This window comes from Rana temporaria, chromosome 3 (assembly GCF_905171775.1).
Source record: "Rana temporaria chromosome 3, aRanTem1.1, whole genome shotgun sequence".
NCBI lineage: Eukaryota > Metazoa > Chordata > Amphibia > Anura > Ranidae > Rana > Rana temporaria.
In genome coordinates this window covers 479,915,203-479,939,993 of record NC_053491.1, presented here as the reverse complement: position 1 = coordinate 479,939,993, position 24,791 = coordinate 479,915,203, and the positions used below count along the sequence as shown (strand labels likewise).

General features: G+C 47.0%; 2 protein-coding genes across 3 annotated transcripts in view; one reads left to right on the top strand and one right to left on the bottom strand.

The window, feature by feature from the left end:
• Window positions 1–24,032, bottom strand: part of KIF1C (kinesin family member 1C) — a 98,091-nt gene extending 74,059 nt beyond the window's left edge. For both annotated transcript variants that reach the window (XM_040346976.1, XM_040346977.1), the window contains exons 1-2: window positions 23,756–24,032; window positions 11,990–12,574 (exon numbers count right to left, since the gene is read on the bottom strand). The gene's annotated coding sequence lies outside the window, so the exon portion shown is untranslated. The remainder of the gene's footprint in view (window positions 1–11,989; window positions 12,575–23,755) is intronic.
• On the top strand, window positions 4,675–5,283 carry LOC120930788 (bile salt-activated lipase-like). The gene has a single exon (XM_040341961.1). It carries the CDS (start codon window positions 4,675–4,677, stop codon window positions 5,281–5,283), a length of 609 nt encoding a protein of 202 aa, XP_040197895.1.
• Window positions 24,033–24,791: the final 759 nt, after the last annotated feature.

Genomic DNA, 24,791 nt, shown 5'->3' with positions numbered 1-24,791 from the left:
CAAAGTATTGAGGCTGCAAAGTATTGAGGCTGCAAAGTATTGAGGCTGCAAAGTATTGAGGCTGCAAAGTATTGAGGCTGCAAAGTATTGAGGCTGCAAAGTATTGAGGCTGCGGCTGCAAAGTATTGCGGCTGCAAAGTATTGAGGCTGCAAAGTATTGAGGCTGCAAAGTATTGCGGCTGCAAAGTATTGAGGCTGCAAAGTATTGAGGCTGCAAAGTATTGAGGCTGCAAAGTATTGAGGCTGCAAAGTATTGAGGCTGCAAAGTATTGAGGCTGCAAAGTATTGAGGCTGCAAAGTATTGAGGCTGCAAAGTATTGAGGCTGCGGCTGCAAAGTATTGAGGCTGCGGCTGCAAAGTATTGAGGCTGCGGCTGCAAAGTATTGAGGCTGCGGCTGCAAAGTATTGAGGCTGCGGCAGCAAAGTATTGAGGCTGCGGCAGCAAAGTATTGAGGCTGCGGCAGCAAAGTATTGAGGCTGCGGCAGCAAAGTATTGTGGCTGCGGCAGCAAAGTATTGTGGCTGCGGCAGCAAAGTATTGTGGCTGCGGCAGCAAAGTATTGTGGCTGCGGCAGCAAAGTATTGTGGCTGCGGCAGCAAAGTATTGTGGCTGCGGCAGCAAAGTATTGAGGCTGCGGCAGCAAAGTATTGTGGCTGCGGCACGTGCACGCCCCTATCTGCTGCTTTTGTAGCTTAAGGGGGAGCAGTTGAAGGGGGTGGGTAGCAAATTTCAGTAAGGGGAGTCTTTTGCGTGTCAAAAATCCCAACCTCCTAGCAAATCTTCATATTTCTGGAGGCTTATTCCACTTTAACGTAGAAATAAAAACCTCCCTGTGCTCTGCCCAGACACAGCACTGACATAAGTTAAGGGATTAAACTCAACGATTACTCCAAATCACCGAGCACGGAGGCAGACAGATGTGGACCGGTTGTTCTTGTTCTCAGAGATTAAGGCATTAGTGTCGTCTATTGTGATTCGGGGCAATTAAAAAAAAAAAGTTTATGAGGAGGCCATGCTTAAATTCTCAGAAGTGATAAAGCCTTCATGTGGCAAACATATCACACGGCACACCACGAGCAGCCAACTTCTAGACTTCTGTTGCCTTCTCAAAAGCAGAGACGAGAACCTTCCGAGGAAGGAGGAAAAAGGAACAATCTCCGGGGAAAGGGCTCCTCAACCCCTTCCATATACGCGCCTTACCTACCCTCCCTCGCAGTTCCTTCCTTCTCTGTACCCATCGAGAATACCAGGTACTTCTTGAGGAGCGTTTGACCTCTTCCCTTGGGATGGTACGAAAGCCTAGTAGACAAATTCTTAGTAGAGGTGCACCAAAAATGTTTTTTTTTCGTGCCGAAACCAATACCGAAAATGAAAAAATACACAAGGCCGAAAACCAAAACCGAAGAAATACACAAGGCCGAAAACCAAAACCGAAAAAATACACTAGGCCAAAAACCCATGCCGAAAAAATACACAAGGCCGAAAACCAATACCGAAAAAATACACAAGGCCGAAAACCGATACCGAAAAAATACACAAGGCCGAAAACCAAAACGACTGTATATATTTTAAATAACATTTTTATATAAACACATTGGGCCATATTCTGAGTAAAGTTACGATGGAGTAACTCAGGATACTCCATCGTAACTCCCTTTTTTGACCCGTGTATCTATGCTCCTGATTCTTAGAATAATTTTTGCATAGATACACTTAAGATCCGCCATCTGTAAGTCACTTACACTGGCGGATCTTAAATGCAATGACGCCGGCCGCCGCTAGATGGCATTTACATGAAGGAGTCATTTGCATATGCAAATGATCCTTCTACGCCGATTCACGAACGAGTTCGCGTCGCGTAACCGTCGCTAACGTCGTTTGCGTAAGCGGAAACTTACCCCTGCTATATGAGGGGTAAGTTTCCGCAAGTCTCGCGTAGGCCATGTTACGGATGGCGTCGGGTCCCCGTCGAGTTTTTTCGTCGTTTACGTAAGTCGTTCTTGAATACGACTTTACGTCAATGACGCACACGTCGGCGTCATTGACGTTTTCCGCCGAGAACTGGAGCATGCGCACTGGGCTTTTTGCAGCCCGGCGCATGCCCAGTTCTTTTGCATCGGGGGCGCGCTTCATTTGAATAGAAGCCGCCCCCTTGGAGATCCGCCAGGCTACGCCGGGACACTTACACTCCGCTGTCCCAACTTATGGAGCAAGTGTTTGGGGAATACAACACCTGCTCCAGTAAGTTGGGACAGCGGAGTGTAAGTGCCCTAAGCAAAGCAGGCGGATATTTAGAGAGAATATGGCCCATTGCCAATAGTATTAGAAAAATTTCCTTGCGGTGCACCTCTAGCAGATATGATGGTCAGAGACTGCAGACATAGTACAGATCAATGCAGCTTCACCAGTGCCTGTCAGATGCAGCCTACCAGTCAGGTGTAGCAGCCTGCCTGTGCCCTTCGTGCAGCCTCACCAGTACCTGTGCCCATATGTAGCAGCCTCACCAGTGCCCATGCAGCCTCACCAATGCCCATCAGATGCAGTAATCGCCAGCGCCCAAGACGTGCAGCCTGCCAGCTCCCGGTGATGCGATGTCACGCTGTGTGTCAGAGCTCTCACTGTATAGAGCAGTGGTTCCCAACATCAGTCCTCAAGTATCCCTGACAGGCCATGTTTTCTAGATATCCTTTGGATAAAATGGCGGCCACGAATGCCAAGCCATTGATTTTGAAAAAAAAAAAAAAACATGTGAATGATCTACAAACGCCTGTGCACCCTGGAAATTGTGTGTGAGCGTGCATACACACACACACACAAAATATATATTTTTTTCCCCGAAAATAAGCCCGGGTCTTATATTCATTTTGGCAACAAAATACACAATAGGGCTTATTTTCGGGGTAGGCCTTACCATGTAAGCCCTCCTGGAAAATACTAGTAGCCAGATTCACGTAGGCAGGCGCAACGTTAGGCAGGCGTAGCGTACACAACGGGGGCACCACTCCTCCCACCGACACAACGGGGGGCACCACTCCTCCCACCATTCACAAAGCACTTAGTTACGGCGGCGTAGCGTAAATGGGCCGGCGTAAGGGCGCCTAATTCAAATGATGAACAGGGGGGCGTGTTTTACGTTAATGACTAGTGACCCGACGTGATTGACGTTTTTAACGAACGGCGCATGCGCCGTTCGTGGACATATCCCAGTGTGCATTGCTCCAAAGTACGCCACAAGGACGTATTGGTTTTGACGTGAACGTAAATTACGTCCAGCCCCATTCACGGACGACTTACGCAAACGACGTAAAAATTTCAAAATTCAACACGGGAACGACGGCCATACTTAACATTGGCTAGGCCAGCTATTTGTTCGACTAACTTTTTGCCGGAAAAAGCCTTACGTAAAAAAATTCGCCGGGCGCACGTACGTTTCTGAATCGGCGTATCTAGCTCATTTTCATATTCTATGCCGAACTCAACGGAAGCGCCACCTAGCGGCCAGCGTAAATATGCACCCTAAGATACGACGGCGTAGGAGACTTACGCCGCTCGTATCTTAGCCTAATTTAAGCGTATCTGGTTTCCAGAATACGCTTAGGATTTACGACGGCGTAGATTCAGAGTTACGACGGCGTAGATTCAGAGTTACGACGGCGTAGATTCAGAGTTACGACGGCGTAGATTCAGAGTTACGACGGCGTAGATTCAGAGTTACGACGGCGTAGATTCAGAGTTACGACGGCGTAGATTCAGAGTTACGACGGCGTAGATTCAGAGTTACGACGGCGTAGATTCAGAGTTACGACGGCGTAGATTCAGAGTTACGACGGCGTCTCTATATCTACCTATAGGTCTTATTTTCAGGGGAAACACGGTATAAGCAGCAGACAGTAAAGCTCAAAGCCTCAAAATGTGTAAAGAAAACAATAGTAATTCCATACCGCACTAACACATAAATATAACAAAATGTGAAATTATACAATGTTTTTAGTTACAATATTAAAAGCCCGAAGAAACCACCACCATGTTGTTTCCACAAAGTTCTATTGCAGTCTACTGATCAAACAAATTTGATTGTGATATCTTCAAATGTGCAAATCCTTCCACCGACTTTTAGGTAGATATCCTACTCACCAGATGGGATTGACACCCATTACAGGAAGTCAACACCAGCAAACAGATACTCTCCACATGACAGCAGCTCAGCAATAACACGGCCGCCAGATGAGCGGTATGTATATACCAGGGAGAAGGAATAAAACTCCTCATGGTGTAGCATCGTTAAAAAGATTTAATATTAAACTACAAGATTACACTTACAAGACAGAAGATAAGATCGCGCTCATAAACAAAGCAGGGACACCGTCTGCGTTCCAAACAGTGGTGGAAGTGACGCAGCAGGTATCACGGGATTAGTGACATTTATTTAAAGCTCCAATGAAAGGAAATCCTGAAAACACAAATTGTTGAGCGTACTGGAAGAAGGAGGTTGGGAACCACTGGTGTAGAGCATTTAGGTTTTGTGTCCTAGAATATGCCCTTGAAAACTGCGCCATTGATGATGCACATGCTGCCAGGATCTAAAAGAGTGGTCCTCAAATTGCAGCCCGGATATGGCCCTTTGATTGCCTTCAGAAGGCCCTTGGGTCCCCACTCCTCCCACCGAGGCCAACAATGGGGTCCCCACTCCTCCCACCGACACAATGGGGGCACCACTCTTCCCACCGACACAATGGGGGCACCACACCTCCCACCGAGGCCAACAATGAGGTCCCCACTCCTCCCACCGAGGCCAACAATGAGGTCACCACTCCTCCCACCGAGGCCAACAATGGGGGCACCACTCCTCCCACCGAGGCCAACAATGGGGGCACCACTCCTCCCACCGAGGCCAACAATGGGGGCACCACTCCTCCCACCGAGGCCAACAATGGGGGCACCACTCCTCCCACCGAGGCCAACAATGGGGGCACCACTCCTCCCACCGAGGCCAACAATGGGGGCACCACTCCTCCCACCGAGGCCAACAATGAGGTCCCCACTCCTCCCACCGAGGCCAACAATGGGGGCACCACTCCTCCCACCGAGGCCAACAATGAGGTCCCCACTCCTCCCACCGAGGCCAACAATGGGGGCACCACTCCTCCCACCGAGGCCAACAATGAGGTCCCCACTCCTCCCACCGAGGCCAACAATGAGGTCCCCACTCCTCCCACCGACATGAGTCACTTTTCTACTCCCACTGGCCTTAATCTGGCCCCTCTAAAGCCTGAAGGACAGTAAACCGACCCTTTGTTTAAAAAATGTGTAGACCCCCTGATCTGAAAGATGCCAGAAGAAGGCATTTGTGATGTCGAGGTGACAGTATTTGTCACGTTACTATCATTCTGGAGTAAACTCCTGAGCGCCAGACATGTGACCCCTCCAGGTCTGAAACCTTCGGAAACAAAAACTACTAGAAACCGTGAACCTCCTCCAAAAAACACTCTACACGAGACATAAACGTCAACTGTGGCCGGCCTCCCATGTCCAGAAGACGAGTATCAAACATGGTAGCAGTGTCCAAGAAGATGGAAGGTTGGATTTGTAAGTAGTATGTGGGGGAGCACAAAACTCTACTTTCTGGATACTTACAATTCCACATATTATATATTTTCTTTTACACACACACACACACACACACACACACTAAACAGCAAAAAGTTAAACAAGTGACCATGCCCATTTGAGGCCGTCAACTTGTACGCCCTAAGAGAAACATCTGCCTCTTCAGGTTTTGGCCCGGTTATAGGAGTACATTATAATTAGCAAGTCTTGGCTCTATAAAAATAGTTATGTACTTGGCGAGTCCAAGTAACAAAAACAGGCAGCTTTGTGTGGCTGCAGAGGCCCATGACTGGGATAAAGCATGTTAGATTTGACCCCTATCACCCAGGTCTCCTTGGATTGGCAAAAAAAAAAAAAAAAAAGGAAGAACACAACCACCAACCAACAACAACAACCCACCAACCACCACCAGCAACCAACCAACCAACCACCAGCAGCAACCAACCACCCACCAGCAGCAACCAACCAACCACCCACCAGCAGCAACCAACCAACCACCCACCAGCAGCAACCAACCAACCACCCACCAGCAGCAGCAACCAACCACCCACCAGCAGCAACCAACCAACCACCCACCAGCAGCAACCAACCAACCACCCACCAGCAGCAACCAACCAACCACCCACCAGCAGCAACCAACCAACCACCCACCAGCAGCAACCAACCAACCACCCACCAGCAGCAACCAACCAACCACCCACCAGCAGCAACCAACCAACCACCCACCAGCAGCAACCAACCAACCAACCACCCACCAGCAGCAACCAACCAACCACCCACCCACCAGCAGCAACAAACCAACCACCCACCCACCAGCAGCAACAAACCAACCACCCACCAGCAGCAACAAACCAACCACCCACCAGCAGCAACAAACCAACCACCCACCAGCAGCAACAAACCAACCAACCACCAGCAACAACCAACCAACCACCAACAGCAGCAACAACCAACCAACCACCAACAGCAACAACCAACCAACCACCAACAGCAACAACCAACCACCAACAGCAACAACCAACCACCAACAGCAACAACCAACCACCAACAGCAACAACCAACCACCAACAGCAACAACCAACCACCAACAGCAACAACCAACCACCAACAGCAACAACCAACCACCAACAGCAACAACCAACCACCAACAGCAACAACCAACCACCAACAGCAACAACCAACCACCAACAGCAACAACCAACCACCAACAGCAACAACCAACCACAAACAGCTCCTTCAGACCTCACTGAATGACCACAAGAAGGTTCACAAACCTGATAAAGCCCATTTCCCAAGCCTGGTATAGTGGAGGATTGCTAAACCAAGATTACTAAATTCTCCAGAGGCTTGAATAATTGAAGAGGCCAATGATCAGATTAGTGCATGCTCCGTTTGGATTTGTGAACTGCTGAGGCCAAACAACTTTCACCAAAAACGTCTTTAAATGGGCCAAGAGACTTAGAAATCCCAATAAATCCTATTCCCTCAGTCCTCGTTAAACATCAAAAAACAGATAAATCCATTTTTTTTAAGCCTCAGGCAGTAAAAAGGATTATTTAAGCCAATACAGTCCATTATTTAGAGTGTTAAGGCTCGTGCACACGATCCAACTTTATGTCCACAATTGTCTGATTTACGAGTTGGTTCGTTTAACCACTTGAGACGCGCGCTATTGACAGAAGACGTCAACAACGCGGCCCTCAGGTGCCAACTGGACGTCATTTCAAGTGCATTACCTGCGCGCGCCTCCGGGGGGCGCGCAGCGGGTAAACACTGTCCCGGCGCATCGCTGGGGAGCCGATGCGTGTACCTGGCGGCCGCGATGTCCGCCGGGTACACGCGATCGTCGGTAACACAGCAGGGACGTGGAGCTCTGTGTGTGTAAACACAGAGCTCCACGTGCTGTCAGAGGAGAGGAGACCGATCTGTGTCCCTTGTACATAGAGACACAGCATCGGTCACCTCCCCCAGTCACCCCCCTCCCCCCACACAGTTAGAACACACCCAGGCTACACATTTAACCCCTTCCTCACCCCCTAGTGTTAACCCCTTCCCTGCCAGTCACATTTATACAGTAATTAGTGCATTTTTATAGCACTGATCGCTGTATAAATGCGAATGGTCCCAAATTTGTGTCAAAAGTGTCCGATACGTCCATCGCAATCCCAAAAAAAAAAAAAAAAAAAAACGCAGATTGCCGCCATTACTAGTAAAAAAATAATGAAAATCATAATTCTGTCCCCTATTTTGTAGGCGCTATGACTTTTGCGCAAACCAGTCGCTTATTGCGTTTTTTTTTTTTTTACAAAAATGCGTCTTAAAAAAAAAAAAATTGGGATATTTATTATAGCAACAAGTAAAAAATATATATATATTTTTTTTAATTGTCGCTCTATTTTTGTTTATAGCGCAAAAAATAAAAACCACAGAGGTGATTAAATACCACCAAAATAAAAGCTCTATTTGTGGGGAAAAAGGACGTCAATTTTGTTTGGGAGCCACGTCGCACGACCACGCAAATATCAGTTAAAGCGACGCAGTGGTTAATCCGACTGTCTGTACGATCCATCAGACAGTTATTGGCTGAATTAACGACAACAAAAAGTTGGCTCTTCATGCTCACCAATTGTTGGGCCATAAGTCTGTTACGTCGGTTTATCCGATTGTGTGTACGCAAGTTGGTCCAACTGATGTATCCAAACAAGCATGCTCAGAACTGCTAACCATCAAACAATAAATAGCAGAAAATGCGTCAAGTATGACATTTTTTTTTTTGTTATAAAATAAAAAACAAACCCTTAAGCAGGGCTTGACAATATTTGCTTGGAATCTAGGAGCCAGCTAAAAAAGTTAGGAGCCAGAAATGCGCCCCGTCCCGCCGAGCTCACGTGCAGAAGCGAAACACATACGTGAGCAGCGCCCGCATATGAAAGCGGTGTTCAAACCACACATGTGAGGTATCGTCGCGATTAGTAGAGCGAGAGCAATAATTCTAGCCCTAGACTCCCTCTGTAACTCCAAACACCAAATTTTATATTTATTTTTTAAGTCGGCTATGGAGATTTTTAAGGGTAAAAGTTTGTCACCATTCCACGAGCGGGCGTAATTTTGAAGCGTGACATGTTGGGTATCAATTTACTTGGCATAGCATTATCATTCACAATATAAAAAAAATAAAAAATAAAAAATTGGGCAAATTTACTGTCTTATTTTTTAATTATATATATTTTTTCCCCCCCAAAAAAGTGCGCTTGTAAGACCGCTGCGCAAATACGGTGTGACAGAAAGTATTGCAACGACCTCCATTATATCCTCTAGGGCAGTGGTCATCAACCCTGTCCTCAGGGCCCACTAACAGGCCAGGTTTGCAAGATAACTGAAATACATCACGTGATATAATTTGCTGCCCAGTGATTGCAGTATTCTAGTCTGCATCTCCCCATGGTAATACATAAAACCTGGCCTGTTACTGGGCCCTGAGGACAGGGTTGATGGCCACTGCTCTAGGGTGTTATTATATATATTTTTTATTCTGTTTGGGGGTTCCAAGTAAAAGGGAAGGAGATGGGCGGGCAGTGAAAACAGTCAGTGGACGCTCCATTAGCATTGCTGGTTGTCTTGTCATAGCAGCGACCACCACAAGAGGGCGCCAGATTCCAGAAGGAAGCATAGGACTGCAGAAGACCGCAAAGCCGTGGCCCAAACCCAATCGGTCTCCGTGCCCCCCCCCCGCCTCGAATACCCCAGCTGTAGGGCTGGGCGATTTTAGTTTTGTTTTCCCCCCCATGGACGCCCCGCTGGTCCTAAGTTTTTAGGCCGCCGAGATCCTGGGAAAAGGCCGCGGACTAGGCCAAAGCCGTGGCCTTGCCTAAATAAATCCTGCTGGCAGCTCGCCGCGATCCTGGGAAAAGAATCGTGGCAAGCAGGATTTTTTAGGTGAGGCCCCGGCCTTTTCCCAGGATCGCGGCGAGCTGCGGGCAGGATTTTTAGGCAAGGCTGCAGCCTCGACCTAGTCCGTGGAGCGCCGACCTATGGAAAAAAAAAAAAGTCTGAAAATCAATTTGATCAAAATTTGAATTGATTTGCCCACGCAACTCGATTCAAGGCGATTTCTTTTTTCCCGGCCCGATCCAGTTTAACTTATTCTAGCCGCAAATGTGACCTGGCGCCTGGGGTTTGTCGAGCCATGCTTTTAAAGGGGTTGTAAAGGAAAAAAGTCCTGTCCCACTTCCTCCGAGGGGCTGCTAAGGCGAAACATCATATCACCTTTTGGCGGCCCCTTCCCGTAGGCGATCGCCTGGGAACACGTGACAGGCCCCAGGCGATCGCCTGTCCAATCAGATAGCGCAGCGCCGCTCGCGCATGCGCAAGAGAGTGCCCGGCCGTGAAGCCAAAAGCTGTCACGGATGGGTGCCCACAGTAACAATGAGGACGCCGGCTGGGGGGGGGTAGGAGAGGAGCGGAGCTCCGGCCGGCGCGTCGCTGGAACGTGGAGCAGGTGAGTGTTTGTTTATTAAAAGCCAGCAGCTACACTTTTTGTAGCTGCTGACTTTTAATAAACATAAAAAATGCCTGGAACACACCTTTAAGTACATGCATAGTTACACTGGTCCAAATTGGACGGTTATGAAGGGCAGCGCACCACAACACGTGGTTTATGAAGGGCAGCGCACCACAACACGTGGTTTATGAAGGGCAGCGCACCACAACACGTGGTTTATGAAGGGCAGCACACCACAACACGCGGTTTATGAGGGGCAGCACACCACAACACGCGGTTTATGAAGGGCAGCGCACCACAACACACGGTTTATGAAGGGCAGCGCACCACAACGCGCGGTAGTGTGTTACCGTGCATTGTGGTACACCAAAAAGATTTCAGATGGCACCACAGGTGTAATCAAGTCCTTATTCAGATTAGAAGGGAAAGGTGTTCTGCAAGACAATCCTAGGACAGGAAACGTGTCACTGGCAGGATCACCAGGAAGAGAAAAATATTGGAAAACAAGCCCTGAACAAAAGAAAACAAAAGCAGCCACCACAATTAATGATATAGGCCCGGATTCACGTAGCACTTACGCCGACGTATCTCGAGATACGCCGCGTAAGTGCACATATGCGCCGTCGTATCTATGCGCCTGACTCTGAAAGCAAGATACGCCTGAAACTAGGCTTCATCCGACCGACGTAAGTTTCTTACGCCGTCGTATCGTGGGCACATATTTACGCTGGCCGCAAGGGGCGGTCCCATTGATATACGATTCGAATATGCAAATGAGTGAGATACGCCGATTCACGAACGTACTTGCGCCCGGCGCATTAATATACGCGGTTTACGCAAGTCGTACGTCCGGCGTAAAGTTAAGCCTCATAAAGCAGGTGCAAGTCAGCCGCATCAATGCAAATGGCTGCACCAGGGAACACAGCCGTCGTTTTTTACGTCGTACGTGAATAGGGCTGGGCGTAGGTTACGTTCACGTCGTAGGCAGAGATCCGTCGTATCTTAGGCGTTCGTTCCGACGCGATTCTAAACATACGCACTGGATTGGATTGGAATAAATACTTATAGAGCGCCGAATGCGAGTTGTGAAACTCGCGTCTAATGAGGGATACGTCCATGAGCCGGCGCATGCGCCGTTCGTTATTCGTATCTTGATGGCGCTCTGCCCATCATTTACATGGGGTCACGCCTCATTAGCATGGCTCACGCCCACTGCCACTTACGACGAGTTACGCCGAGGGAACCCAGCGTAGATTTGGGAGCAAGTGCTTTGTGAATACTGTGCTCGCTGCTCTGCGCTACGTCGGCGTAGCGTATATTCGATATGTTATGCCGGTGACCTGTCCTCAATGTTCCACTATGGGGGAAGTTCCTTCACTGACTGCGCAGGCGCAAACTTCCCGACGGAAATCTCCAAACCTCGCCCGGCATCCAGGCTCATTCTTTAACATCCCCGTGGATTGGAGGATGTTAAAAAAAAGAGCCAGGAGGCCGAGCGAGCGCAGCGAGGACGTGAGGCCGACTGGCCACTTTCCTCTAAGTCCACGTCGCCCTGGATGCCGGCCGCCGTTCGGGGATTTCCGTCAGCAAGTTTGCACCTGCGCAGTGCTTGAAGGAACTTTCCCCGATAGCTGGAACCATCTCTGCGCATCAGTTCGCGCATGCGCTGGAACTTCCGTGATACATGGAACCAGCACGGCAGATCACCGGCATAACTATGCGCCGCTGTATGTGAATCCGGGCCATAGTTTTGGGGTTGCTAAAATTAATGCAATTCCATTCTAATGGTCAATTAAAAATGTTCTTATAGAGTAAAAATTGCACAAACATCATTTTCTGCGCCATTCGAGAAATAATATTCCAGAGGTCGCTCTTTCTTACCTAAATTTACCGCTTAACGTCCGCAAGCTCCGTCCTACTCCATCACTCCTTCTGAGGGTACGACGTCCCCATCAATATATTCCCAGAACACCAATCCCTCCGATATAAAAAGATAGAATAATCCAGGAGACAACGATACACAACATCCGACGTAGAGGTCCCCAGGGTCCCTATCGCATGACAGCTAATCCGGATATCCTCAGCAGAGGTGCAATGATGACTTTATTGTGCAGAATATTCCGTGGAGGTGCCAAGAAAAAACAACATATGCAGAGCAGGTGAAAGCCTTTCCTATAACCCCCCCCCCGCCCCCCCTCCCCGGTTCCCTTCTTTCACGTTACAACCACATGGTATTTCCCAACACAAAAGTGACACATGACCCGGCCGCCGCCTGCTAAATCTGTCCTTCGTCACTTAGCACTCCTCGGCCCTCGTCCAGAATCCTGGCTCTGCGGTGTACAAAGATCTCTGCAGCTTCATGTATCCAGAGAAAAGAGTCCAAACCGAAGGAGGAACTTCAATATTCTTCAATTTGGGGAAAAGTTTTGGTTTCAAAAATTTCGGCAGGTTTCTGGTCAGGAGGATCTGCGTGTTTAAGCAAAAAAGGAAACAGTTAGCACATATTAACCACTTCTAAACCGCCGTACGTCTTTATACGGCCTAACTTTAAAGATGGATATCTCGGTAACGGCAGCAGCTGCTGCCACAACCGAGGTATCAATCTTTAGTGTCAGCGGTTCTGTTAACGATAACGGCGGTCTCCGCGGCGGATTCGCCGCGAGAACGCCGTTATCGGCGGCGGGAGAGGGCCCCCCCCCTCCTCCCGCGCCTTCCCGTAGCCGTCGGTAGCGGCGGAGGAGATCGCAACCGTTCGGCAGCTGAGCGGGGTTGCGAGTGAAGGAAAAATCTCCTTCGCCCGTCCTCATAGCTCTGCTGGGCGGAAGTGACGTCAAAACGTCAGTCCCGCCCAGCCTCTTAAAGAAACATTTTTTTTTTTTTGCATTTTAGTCTAAATATGTGATCTGAGGTCTTTTTGACCCCAGATCTCATATTTAAGAGGACCTGTCATGCTTTTTTCTATTACAAGGGATGTTTACATTCCTTGTAATAGGAATAAAAGTGATCATTTTTTTTTTTCCCAGTGTAAAAAATAAAACAAACAAGAAAAAAAAAAAAAAATGTTTAAAGCGCCCCGTCCCGATGAGCTCATGCGCAGAAGCGAATGCATACGCGAGTAGCGCCCGCATATGAAAACGGTGTTCAAGCGACACAAGTGAGGTATCGCTGCGATCGTTAGAGCGAGAGCAATAATTCTAGTCCTAGACCTACTCTGTAGCTCAAAAAATGCAACCTATAGAATTTTTTAAACGTCGCCTATCGAGATTTTTAAGGGTAAAAGTTTGACGCCATGCCATGAGCGGGCGCAATTTGTAAGCGTGACATGTTGGGTACCATTTTACTCGGCGTAACATTATCTTTCACAATATATAAAAAAATTGTCTTATTTTTTAATTCAAAAAAGTGATTTTTTTCCAAAAAAAGTGCGCTTGTAGGACCGCTGCGCAAATATGGTATTGCAATGATCGCCATTTTATTCTCTAGGGTGTTAGAAAAAAATAAATATATAATGTTTGTGGGTTTTAAGTAATTTTCTAGCAAAAAAAAACTGTTTTAGTCTTGTAAACACCAAATCTGAAAAACACCCAAAGTAGAGAAGTGGTTAAAATTAAAATGAGGAGAGAAGCACTCACATAGCCACATCCGTTGGTAATTTCGGGAAACGCAAAAAAAAAAAAAAAAAAAAAAAGGGGGGGGTACCAATTAGGTAGACCTGGGTCGGACTTTTGAGGCACAGTAAACAAGGGAGAAATTAGAAAAATAAAAATAAAAAATTCAATGTTTATTGAAAAATAAAATAAAAAATACATAATAGAAAACAAGTTAAAAAAACATATTAATGATACATAGTGAGCCCTTACGCGTCAACGCGTTTCGCCGTAAAGCTTCATCAGGACACATTCAAGGTTCATAGATGGCAAGAGAGAGAACGGGTCTCATTACCTTGCAGGAGAATAAGCCCAGTTCATAAAAACAAGGGTTTAATCCAAAAAAAAAAAAAGGCTATCTCCAGTAGTCTGTCAACAGATCGTTATAGGGGCCGGTAGCTCATACTGTATATACCAGGAATCGTCACAAAATAGGTTCCAAAACGGGAGCGAGATGATCAAACTTCGTTAAGACAGGGGGGGATAAATAAGGACAGGTGACCGGGATATAAGGTAGTGTAAACCTTAAATCGGAGGTCCACACAAAAAGTGAACCCCCGCCTTTCGGAAACCCTCCCTACTCCGGTGTCACATTTGGCACCTTTCGGGGGGGGGGGGAGGAAGGTGCAGATACCTGTATAATACAGGTATTTGCACCACTTTCCCGCAGGAGTCACGCCCCTTCGTGTCACACCCCCCCCCCCACGCTGTCTTCTGGGAAACACACTGGTTCCAGGAGACAGCAGAAACCAGTGAGGGCGTGCCGCACGGCTCGTGCATGAGCAGTAGGTAATCGGGCAGTGAAGCCCCAACGCTTCACTTCCTGATTCCCTCACCGAGGATGGCGGCGGGGGCAGCCGAGAGACGAGCAATTGCTCGGCCTCGGCTGCCGACATCGCGGGCGCGCTGGACAGGTCAAGTGTCCATTTATTAGAAGTCAGCAGCTGCAGTATTTGTAGCTGCTGGCTTTTGAAAAAAAAAAAAAAAAAAAATTAATTTGGGTGGACCTCCGCTTTAAGTCCAAATTGTCTCAATGTAGAGGTCGACCGATATGGGTTTTTCTCTGGCCGATGCCGATATTTAGAAATCGGGGCGGCCGATATATGATGCCGATTTTTGCGGGCGATATTTTAGGCAAATTTTTTTTTTTTTTTTTGGTGGCACTGGCTCATGGCACTAATTGGCACTAGCAGAAGGCACTGATCGGCAGGTGGCACTTATTGGCACTGGCAGGTTGCACTGGATGGCACTGAAAGATGGTACTAGCAGATGGCACTTATTGGCACTGGCAGGTGGCACTAATTGACACTGGCACTAACAGGTGACACTGGCAAGTGGCACTGACTGGCAGGTGGCACTAATTGGCACTGGATGGCAATAGTTAGCACTGGCAGATGGCACTGGTAGGTGGCACTGGATGGCACTGGCAGGTGGCATTGGCAGATGGCACTGGACGGCAAGTGGCACTAACTGGCAGGTGGCACTGGTGCAAAAAAAATAGTGTCACCCCCCTCAGTACAGACCCCCTCTCCCTCCAGTATAGACAACCCCCCCTCCTCAGTACAGACCCCCCCCCCTGCCCCCGTAGTACAGACACCAGAGAGCGGTGTGTGTCCCACGAGCGCAGGCCCCTCCTCCTCTGTGGGTGTAAACAGAGGAAGGCCGCCGCGCTGGGTGTACCAAGATGGCCACGGCTCCGGTGCTAGGCCGAAGCCACGGCCTTTCTTGATGCTGTGACCGCGGCGGCAATCTGCAGATTACCACCGCGGTCACAGCATCATGAAAGGCCGCAGCTTCGGCCTAGCTCCGGAACCATGGCACCGCTAGCAGCCATGTTAAATAATCGGCCTAATTTGGATAAAAAAAAAAAAAAAACCCGGCCGATGCGGATTTCTCCAAAACGGCCAAATATCGGCCGATATATCGGTCGACCTCTATCTCAATGATTATGTAGTCTCAAGATACACAGGCTCAAATGTACATAGACCGAGTGCCATGATGCAATACAAACCATATAATACCTTTAAGGTGGTTCTCAATAAGAAAACATTTCAGGTGACCCCCTGGGAGAAAGCCGTATGCAAGTCACGTATAAAATGACTCCTCAATAGAGATGAGCTGGGATTTGGTCCAGACTTCGGTTTGGCTGAAACCCAGAATAAAGCGGTCAGTCCCACTGTCAATCAAGGACATTGACCCAATAAAATATGGTTGTACTGGGTCAATGATGTCACGAGCATCCCCCTTTCTGGTGACAGGTGATTGGGTGGCAGTGGGCAAAAGGAACAGCTTCCTTACGAGTTTGAACCAAACCTGGTAGGAAGCCGTCCCTCCCTCCCACTGCCGCCCATTGACATTGACCCAGTATGGCCATACTGTATTAGATCAAATATGTCACAAGCAACCCTACCCTGTTGATAGTTGATTGGGTGGAAGTGGCCAGGAGTAACCGCTTCCTTCCGAGTCTGGTCCAAACCCAACTTTAGACCAAACCGGGAAGGAAGCAGTCACTTGCACTCAATGACATTGTCCTTATACAGTATGGCCATATTGGGTCAATGATGTCATAAGCAACCCTACCCTGGTCACAGTTGATTGGGTGGCAGTGGACAGGAGCAATGGCTTCCTTTTGAGTTTGGTCCAAACCTGGAAAGAAGCAATCACTCCGACTGACTGCCAATGACATTGGTTAGATATAGTATGGCCATACTGGGTCAAATATGTCACAAGCAACCCTACCCTGATCAAAGTTGATTGGGTGGCAGTGGACAGGAGTAACAACTTCCTTCCGAGTCTGGTCCAAAACTGGAAAGACGCAGTCACTCCAGCCCACTGAAATTCAGTGACATTGACCTAATATGGCCATACTGTATTGGGTCAATGTCACTAGCAACCCTACCCTACCCTACCCTACTCACAGTTGATTGGGTGTAAGTGGCCAGGAGTAACCACTTCCTTCCAAGTCTGGTCCAAACCCAACCAGGAAGGAAGCAGTCACTGGCACCCACTGCCGCTCAATGACATTGACCCAATACAGTATGGCCATATTAGGTCAATGTCACTAGCAACCCTACCCTACTCACAGTTGATTGGGTGTAAGTGGCCAGGAGTAACCACTTTCTTCCGAGTCTGGTCCAAACCCAACTTTAGACCAAACCCAGAAGGAAGCAGTCACTGGAACCCACTGCCGCTCAATGACATTGGCCTAATACAGTATGGCCATATGGGGTCAATGAGGTCATAAGTAACTCAACCCTGGTCATAGTTGATTTGGTGGCAGTGGACAGGAGTAACAGCTTCCTTCCAAGTCTGGTTCAAACCTGGAAAGACTCAGTCACTCCATCCCACTGAAATTCAGTGACATTGACCCAATACAGTATGGCCATATTAGGTCAATGATGTCACTAGTAACCCCACCCTGGTCACAGTGAACAGGAGTGACAGCTTCCTTTCCAAAGTTGGTCCAAACCCAACTAACAAAACCTGTAAGCAAGCAGTCACTCACACCAACTGCCATTTAAATTGCATTGACCCAATACCGTTTGGTCATATTGGGTCAATGTTGTCACATGTATCCCCACCCTGGTTGCAGTGGATTGGATGTGAATGGACCAGAATAACACCTTCTTTCTGAAATTTGGTGCAAACACAACTTGGGACCAAACCTAGAGGGAAGTAGTCACTCCCACCCTCTGGCGCCCAATGACACTGACCTAAAATGGCCATGTGACCATATTCGGTCCATCATGACACAAGTATCCGAGACCCTTTGTGTACATGCAGCTGCACGGCGGGTAATGTCCTGGCTGCCGTGTGTTGGCCACCAATATGCAGGAGCGACAAGTTAATTCCGAGTTCAGCCCAAACTCAAGTTCAAACCAAACCCAAGCCCATCCCCACCTGTTGAATAATCAAAATCAAACCTACACTGGAAGACGATTAAAACGAGCCTGACCAAGTCCTAAGGCAGAGATAGACAACCTTTGCACTCCAGCTGTGGTGAAACTACAAATCCCATAATGCCCGTGGCTGTCAAATTTTTGCAACACATCATGAGAATTGTAGAATTTACTACAACTGGAGTGAGTAGGTTGCATAGGCTTTCTCCACAACTTGAGGTCTAGGATCTATTAGGTTCCACAGGAGGACGCAAAGATGAATTTAAAAGACCACGCTAGTAGATAAAAGGTAACAAATATAATGAAGTGTATCTACTTATGAATTTGAAGACCAACCCAAGCAGATACACTTCATCACATTTTTACCTTATCTACTTAGGTTGGTCTTCAAATTCATCTTTGCGTCCTCCTGTGGAACCCCCATAGATCCTAGACCTCAAGTTGGAGATGTTGTGGAAATTTTATATAGATTTAATATGTATTGTCATAGTGTCGCCCAGTGTTAGTACTCAGCAGCCCGCTCTAAAGAGCTGACTGACGCTGGCCGAGTCCCGTCTGGTAGTGGAAAACTTCCTGGGATTGGAGAGAGGTGTTTTTAGAGTGGGGATTTATCCACCAGTGAAAGTGACCCTGTGCATTGCACAGACGTTCGTCTGTGGGGATATGTTCACTCTGCAAGGACATAATCGGTTATAGGCGGATGTACGCTCTTGTCTCTGCTGTGTGTCTGATCAGCACATGTCGAGGCTCGTAGCGTGCACCTGCAGATAACCTCCCATCCAGAAGGAACGGTAGTATAATCCGGGTATGCGTTGTTCTCTGGAACAATGCAGAATAAGGATTCATAACCAGCGGTAATACAGGAGTCTTTGAGTTGTTATGGTCAGAGACCGAGTTCATGTTTGTTTAGCCATGCGGCTGCCTTTGATTAGTTCAAGGGTCTCCAAAGTACGGCCCTCCAGTACTTTAGGAACTATAATTCCTATCATGCTTAGTCATGTCTGTGAATGTCAGAATTGTACAGCGCCTCATGGGACAAGTAGTTCTGCAACAGCTGGGGGGGGGCCCATAGTTTGATTGTTTGTTTGTTTGTTTGTATCAACTCATCCAGTTGGAAAGATATCCTGTTAGGTCATTTCCTGTGATGTCACTTCCCATGGAGGAAGAGATTGGCTGTTGGAGTCATCATTTCCTGTTGTGTGGTTCTACAGACACTCAAAGCTCCTAGAAAGCGTTGTCCCTGCTCCCTCTTCCTAGAAGTTTGACCAACAGCAGCTCATCACTCCACGGCCCTTAGTGCTGAGGAAAAAGAACGTTTGGGGACCGGCACTGATCGTTCCCAGAGCCAGAGGCAGTGACACGGACAGCAGGTAAGAAATTGGAGAAACGGGGGTAGCACGTGTACTGGACCTTAATGCACTGAGCCTTTAGTACTAGATTAAGTTCCAATTCCACCCTCTCAATTTGGTACTGCATCTTCTTATAAAATTGCGCATACTCATGGAATGGCGCCAAACTTCAGTACATAAAAATCTCCATAGGCGACGCTTTCATTTTTTTTTTTTTACAGGTTACCAGTTTAGAGTTACAGAGGAGATCTAGGGCTAGAATTATTGCTTGCGCTTTAACACGCGCAGCAATACTTCACATGTGTGGTTTGTAAACGGCGTTTACATATGTGGGCGGGACTTACGTGCGCGTTTGCTTCTGAGCGCGAGCTACCAGGAACAGGGGCGTTTTAATTTATTTAATTTATTTTTTTACTTAATTTTTTTTATTTTGACAGTTTTAACAGTTTTTTTTTTTATCACATTTATTCCTATTACAAGGGATGTTTACATTCATTGTAATAGGAATGGTTAGTGACAGGTAGAGGTCGACCGATATATCGGTCGGCCGATATTTGGCCGTTTTGGAGAAATTGGCATCGGCCGATTTTTCTCCAAATTTGGCCGATATTTAACATATTTAACATTGCCGCTGCGGTCACAGCATCAGGAAAGGCTGCGGCTTCGGCCTAGCTCCGGAGCCGCGGCCATCTTGGTACACCCAGCGCGGCGGCCCTCTCTGTTTACACCCACAGAGGAGGAGGGGCCCGCGCTCGTGGGACAGACACCACTCTCTGGTGTCTGTACTACGGTGGGGGGGTCTGTACTGAGGAGGGGGGTGGGTGTCTATCCTGAAGGGAAAGGAGGTCTGTACTGAGGTTGGTGACACTTTATTTATTTATTTTTTTGCACCAGTGCCCCCTGCCAGTGCCAATAAGTGCCACTTGGCGTCCGGTGCCATCTGCCAATGCCAATACCAGTGCCACCTTCTATCCAGTACCAATAACAGTGCCACCATCCAGTGCCAATTAGTGCAACCTTCTATCCAGTGCCAATACCGGTGCCACCATCCAGTGCCACCTGCCAGTGCCAACTAAAGCCATCAGTGCCACCTGCCAACCAGTGCCATCTGCCAGTGCCAACTATTGCCACCTGGCAGTCAGTGCCACTTGCCAGTGTCACCTGTTAGTGCCAGTGCCATCTGCAAATCAGTGCCACCTGTCAGTGTCAATTAGTGCCACCTTCCAATCAGTGCCATCTGCTAGTATCATCTTTCAGTGCCATCCAGTGCAACCTGCCAGTGCCAATAAGTGCCTTCTGCTGGTGCCATCTTCCAGTGCCAATTAGTGGCATCCAGTGCCACAAGCCAGTGCCACCAAAAAAAAAAAAAAAAAAATCGGCCTAAAATATCGGCCGCATAAATCGGCATTATATATCGGCCATCGGCCGCCCCGATTTCTAAATATCAGCATCGGCCAGAGAAAAACCCATATCGGTCGACCTCTAGTGACAGGTCCTCTTTATGGAGAGATGTGGTGTCAACAAGACCCCACATCTCTCCTCAGGGCTGGAAAGCATGAGATTGAGCAAAAAAAAAAAAAGGAAAAAAGAAAATTCACCGATCTCATGCCGACAGCAGCGATTTAGGCTTTGTTTACTTCCGGAAACACGGGCGTGACGTCATAATGTCGCGTCCGGGCCTCCGACGGTCATAGAGATGACTGGTGACCATCTAACGTCGTCAGCCGGCGCCGGGCCCCCGATGGCACGGGAGAGCCCCGAGAAGCACCGGATGGCGGCGGGAAAGGGATGTCCCCTCCCGTCGCCTACAAGAACGATCAAGCGGTGGAACTGCTGCTATGATCAGTCTTAATCGCGCACAGAATCGCCGGCTGCAAAGAAGGATATCTGAATGATTCCTGTAACTACACCCATCATTCAGATATCACCGCACAAAGTCAAGGACATCATCCCAGAGGAGCCATCCCCCTCCCGCCGCTCTGACCGGGACTCCCGCCTTACCGGGAGACCCGATCCGTGACTTCCGGTGCCTAGCCACAGGCTGGAACAAAAGTTGTAAATGGCTTTGTTCCAGTCTCCTGTATGTAAACACGGAAGCGACGTCACTTACGGTTTACTCGGCTGCCAATGGTGCCACATTCAAAAAATTATATATATATATATATATATATATATATATATATATATATATATATATATATATATATATATATATATATATATATATATATATATATATATATATATATACATATACATACACACACACACACACACACACACACACACACACACAGTATTCAGAATCGCCGTTTTCGGCAATCTAAATATTTTGTAGTGCAAAGGAGGGATTGGGGGGTCTTTTAAACCTCCGATCCGTCCATAAAGAGTACCTGTCACCACCTATTACTGTCACAAGGGATGTTTACATTCCTTGTGACAGCAATAAAAGTCAGGACACCCCCTAACACACAGCTCCTTTCTCTACCTGCAGCGTAGAGAGCGTCCTGACTCTCCCGTAGTCCAAGGCTGGGGGTGAGCACGACACTCCACACCAGGGAGAAAGCCTTGTATTACTGTGTGGAGTTACAGACAGAAGAACAGGAAGTGAGGATTTCTCAGAAGAAATAAGGACATTTAAAAGGAAAATGGAAGAATGAGGTAAGTGAAGGAGGACTGCACTAAGGTAAAGGAAGATATTTAGGGGAAACTTTTTTTTACCTTTACAACCCCTTTAATACAGCAACACAATAAAGACAAGTGTAGGAAGATAGGGGCAGGGGGGAGGCAGGGGGGGTTGCATGCAGAGGTCAGAGCTGAATAGGGGTGAAAGTGAGATGCGAATAGAGGATGCAGAGGTAGGCACCTGTTGAAGAAAGCAAATCTCTGCACCCCTGAACTCTGCACCCTGTGTGTAACAACCCCCCAAACCCTGCATTCTCTACATAATGCCCCTTTAAGACACTTCAACTGCTAGTGAAATTTGACCACATCCACTATTTGATGTGGTTTGGAGAGAGTGTGTGTGGGGGTTGAGTTCCTGCACCTATTTTCTGAGGAAAACAAAAACAAAAAAAGTATATAACAGTATAAGGTCTATATACAGTGGGGTATATAGTGTCAGAAGGAATGGAATAAATAAAAATATATATATATATATATATATATATATATATATATATATATATATATATATATATATATATATATATATATATATATATATAAAAACTGTATGGAATAAAGAATTAAAATATATATAGTAGCGTACACAGGGTCATAAGGAATGTATAGATGGAACAGTATAGGGTCAGAACATCCATATACAGTGTCATAAGGGGGTATATATAGTACTGTATGGAACATAAGGGGTTAGAATGAATACATACAGCCCAGTGTAAAATATATAGGGTCATAGGGACATTATATATATATATATATATATATATATATATATATATATATATATATATATATATATATATATACATATATATACACACACACACACACACACACACACACACATACATATATATATATAGTTAGAAGGACTCTCTATACAGTACACAGGATCACACACTATATATTACAGTACAGAATATATAGGGTCATAAGAATCATATATAGCGTTGTATAAAATATATAAAAGGACTATATATATATATATATATATATATACACACATACACACACACACACACACACACACACACTATAGTGTACTATGTGTGTATATATCTACCTTCTGACGCCATGTATTCTTTACAGTACTGTATATATGTGTCCCCCCCCCTGTACAGATCCCACAGGCTCTCTCTGGGGTCACACAGAATATATATAGTACAGTATAATGTATGTAGTACAGTATATATGCTCTCTCTGGGGGTCACACACTACATATATAATATATGTAGTAGTACAGTATATAATATATGTAGTACAGTATATAATGTGGTAGTACAGTATATAATATATGTAGTAGTACAGTATATAATATAGTACAGGTCAGCTCTCTCTGGGGTCACACACACTATATATATATATATATATATAGTAATATATATATATATATATATATATATATATATATATATATATATATATATATATATATATATATATATATATAATGTCGGCTCTCTCTGGGGTCACATTATATATACACTAGTGTATATTATATACTTTACTCTCTATATCTCGGCTCTCTCTCTGGGGTCACACACTATATATAGTAATGTATATTCTATAGAGAGTACAGTATATATATATATATATATATATATATATATATATATAAATAATCGGCTCTCTCTGGGGTCACACGCTATATATAGTAGTTTATATTATTATATAGAGAGTACAGTATAATATATATATATATATATATATATCTCTCTCTATCTCTCTATCGGCTCTCTCTGGGGGTCACACATTATATATAGTAGTGTGTATATATATATATATATATATATATATATATATATATATATATATATTATATACTGTACTCTCTATATATCGGCTCTCTCTGGGGGTCACACAGACTATATATAGTAGTTTATATTACTGTATAGAGAGTACAGTATATAATATATATCGGCTCTCTCTGGGGGTCACACATTATATATAGTAGTGTATATTCTATAGAGTACAGTATATATTATATATAGTCTCTCTGGGGGTCACACAGACTATAAATAGCACATTGTAGACAATTAAAGGAACACTCCATGATGTCGCCCACATTACCTGTGTGTGTCCCCCGGGGCGGGTCCGGGATGATCCCCGGAGTTTGGGGGCGATCGGGGAGTCCTCTCTTTTTGGGAGGGGGGAAGGGTGAAGTCCCGGCGGCTGCGCCCTGTCCTCTCAGCTGCTCGCCCTGCCGGGAGCCGCCATCATCGAGCCGGGATTCCCCTCCCGCTTGGTGACGTCGCCCTCCCTCCTCTGGGATACGCCTATAACGTGACTGCATTCTCCGGGATAGCTCCGCCCACCGCCTGCTGAAACCCCCCGCCTAGAGCGCGGAGGAGGCGGGGAAGCCCCGCCCAGGGATCTATCATTCAGCGTTAAGACCCCACCCATGTTTTAAATATGGATAAGTTCATGCTCCGCCCAGCGTCTGTCAAAGAAGGGTGAGAAACCACGCCCAGGACTCCGAATAGTCCGCGAATAGGTTTGGAGAGCGCGTAGCCTCGCCCACCCTCACGTCAGAGTCAAAACCCCGCCCACAGCGCGTGTCAAAGTGGAACCCCGCCCAAAAAGTGAATGCGAAAAGTTGGGCTTGTCGATCAAGATTGGGAAGCCACGCCCAGAGGGCGGAATAACAAGCGTAGATTCCTAAGTGCCCACCCACAATGTCAATCAATGAGTGGACTGCGCAGCCCCTCCCACCCCAGATATCAGTCACATGGGAGTCCGAGCTTATAAATGTGGCGAACGGAGATCGTTCCGCCCAACGCAGAGTTGTGGGGGGAGAACCACGCCCAGAGTATGTCAGCCACCCTGAGACAACGCCCAGGAATTGTCAGCCACCCTGAGACCACGCCCAGAGTATGTCGTCAGCCACCCTGAGACCACGCCCAGATTGTGCCAGCCACCCTGAGACCACGCCCACAGAGTGTCAGCCACCCTGAGACCACGCCCGTGACAGATTGAGATGGGTTCATTAGAAATAGGGAATGCGCCTGGCTGCCCCGCCCACTGCTTCCCAAGGCCCCGCCCACCCATGCCCTTGGAGAGTGACGACCCGTCTCCGCCCCCCCTCCAGTCACAGCACAGCAGTCTG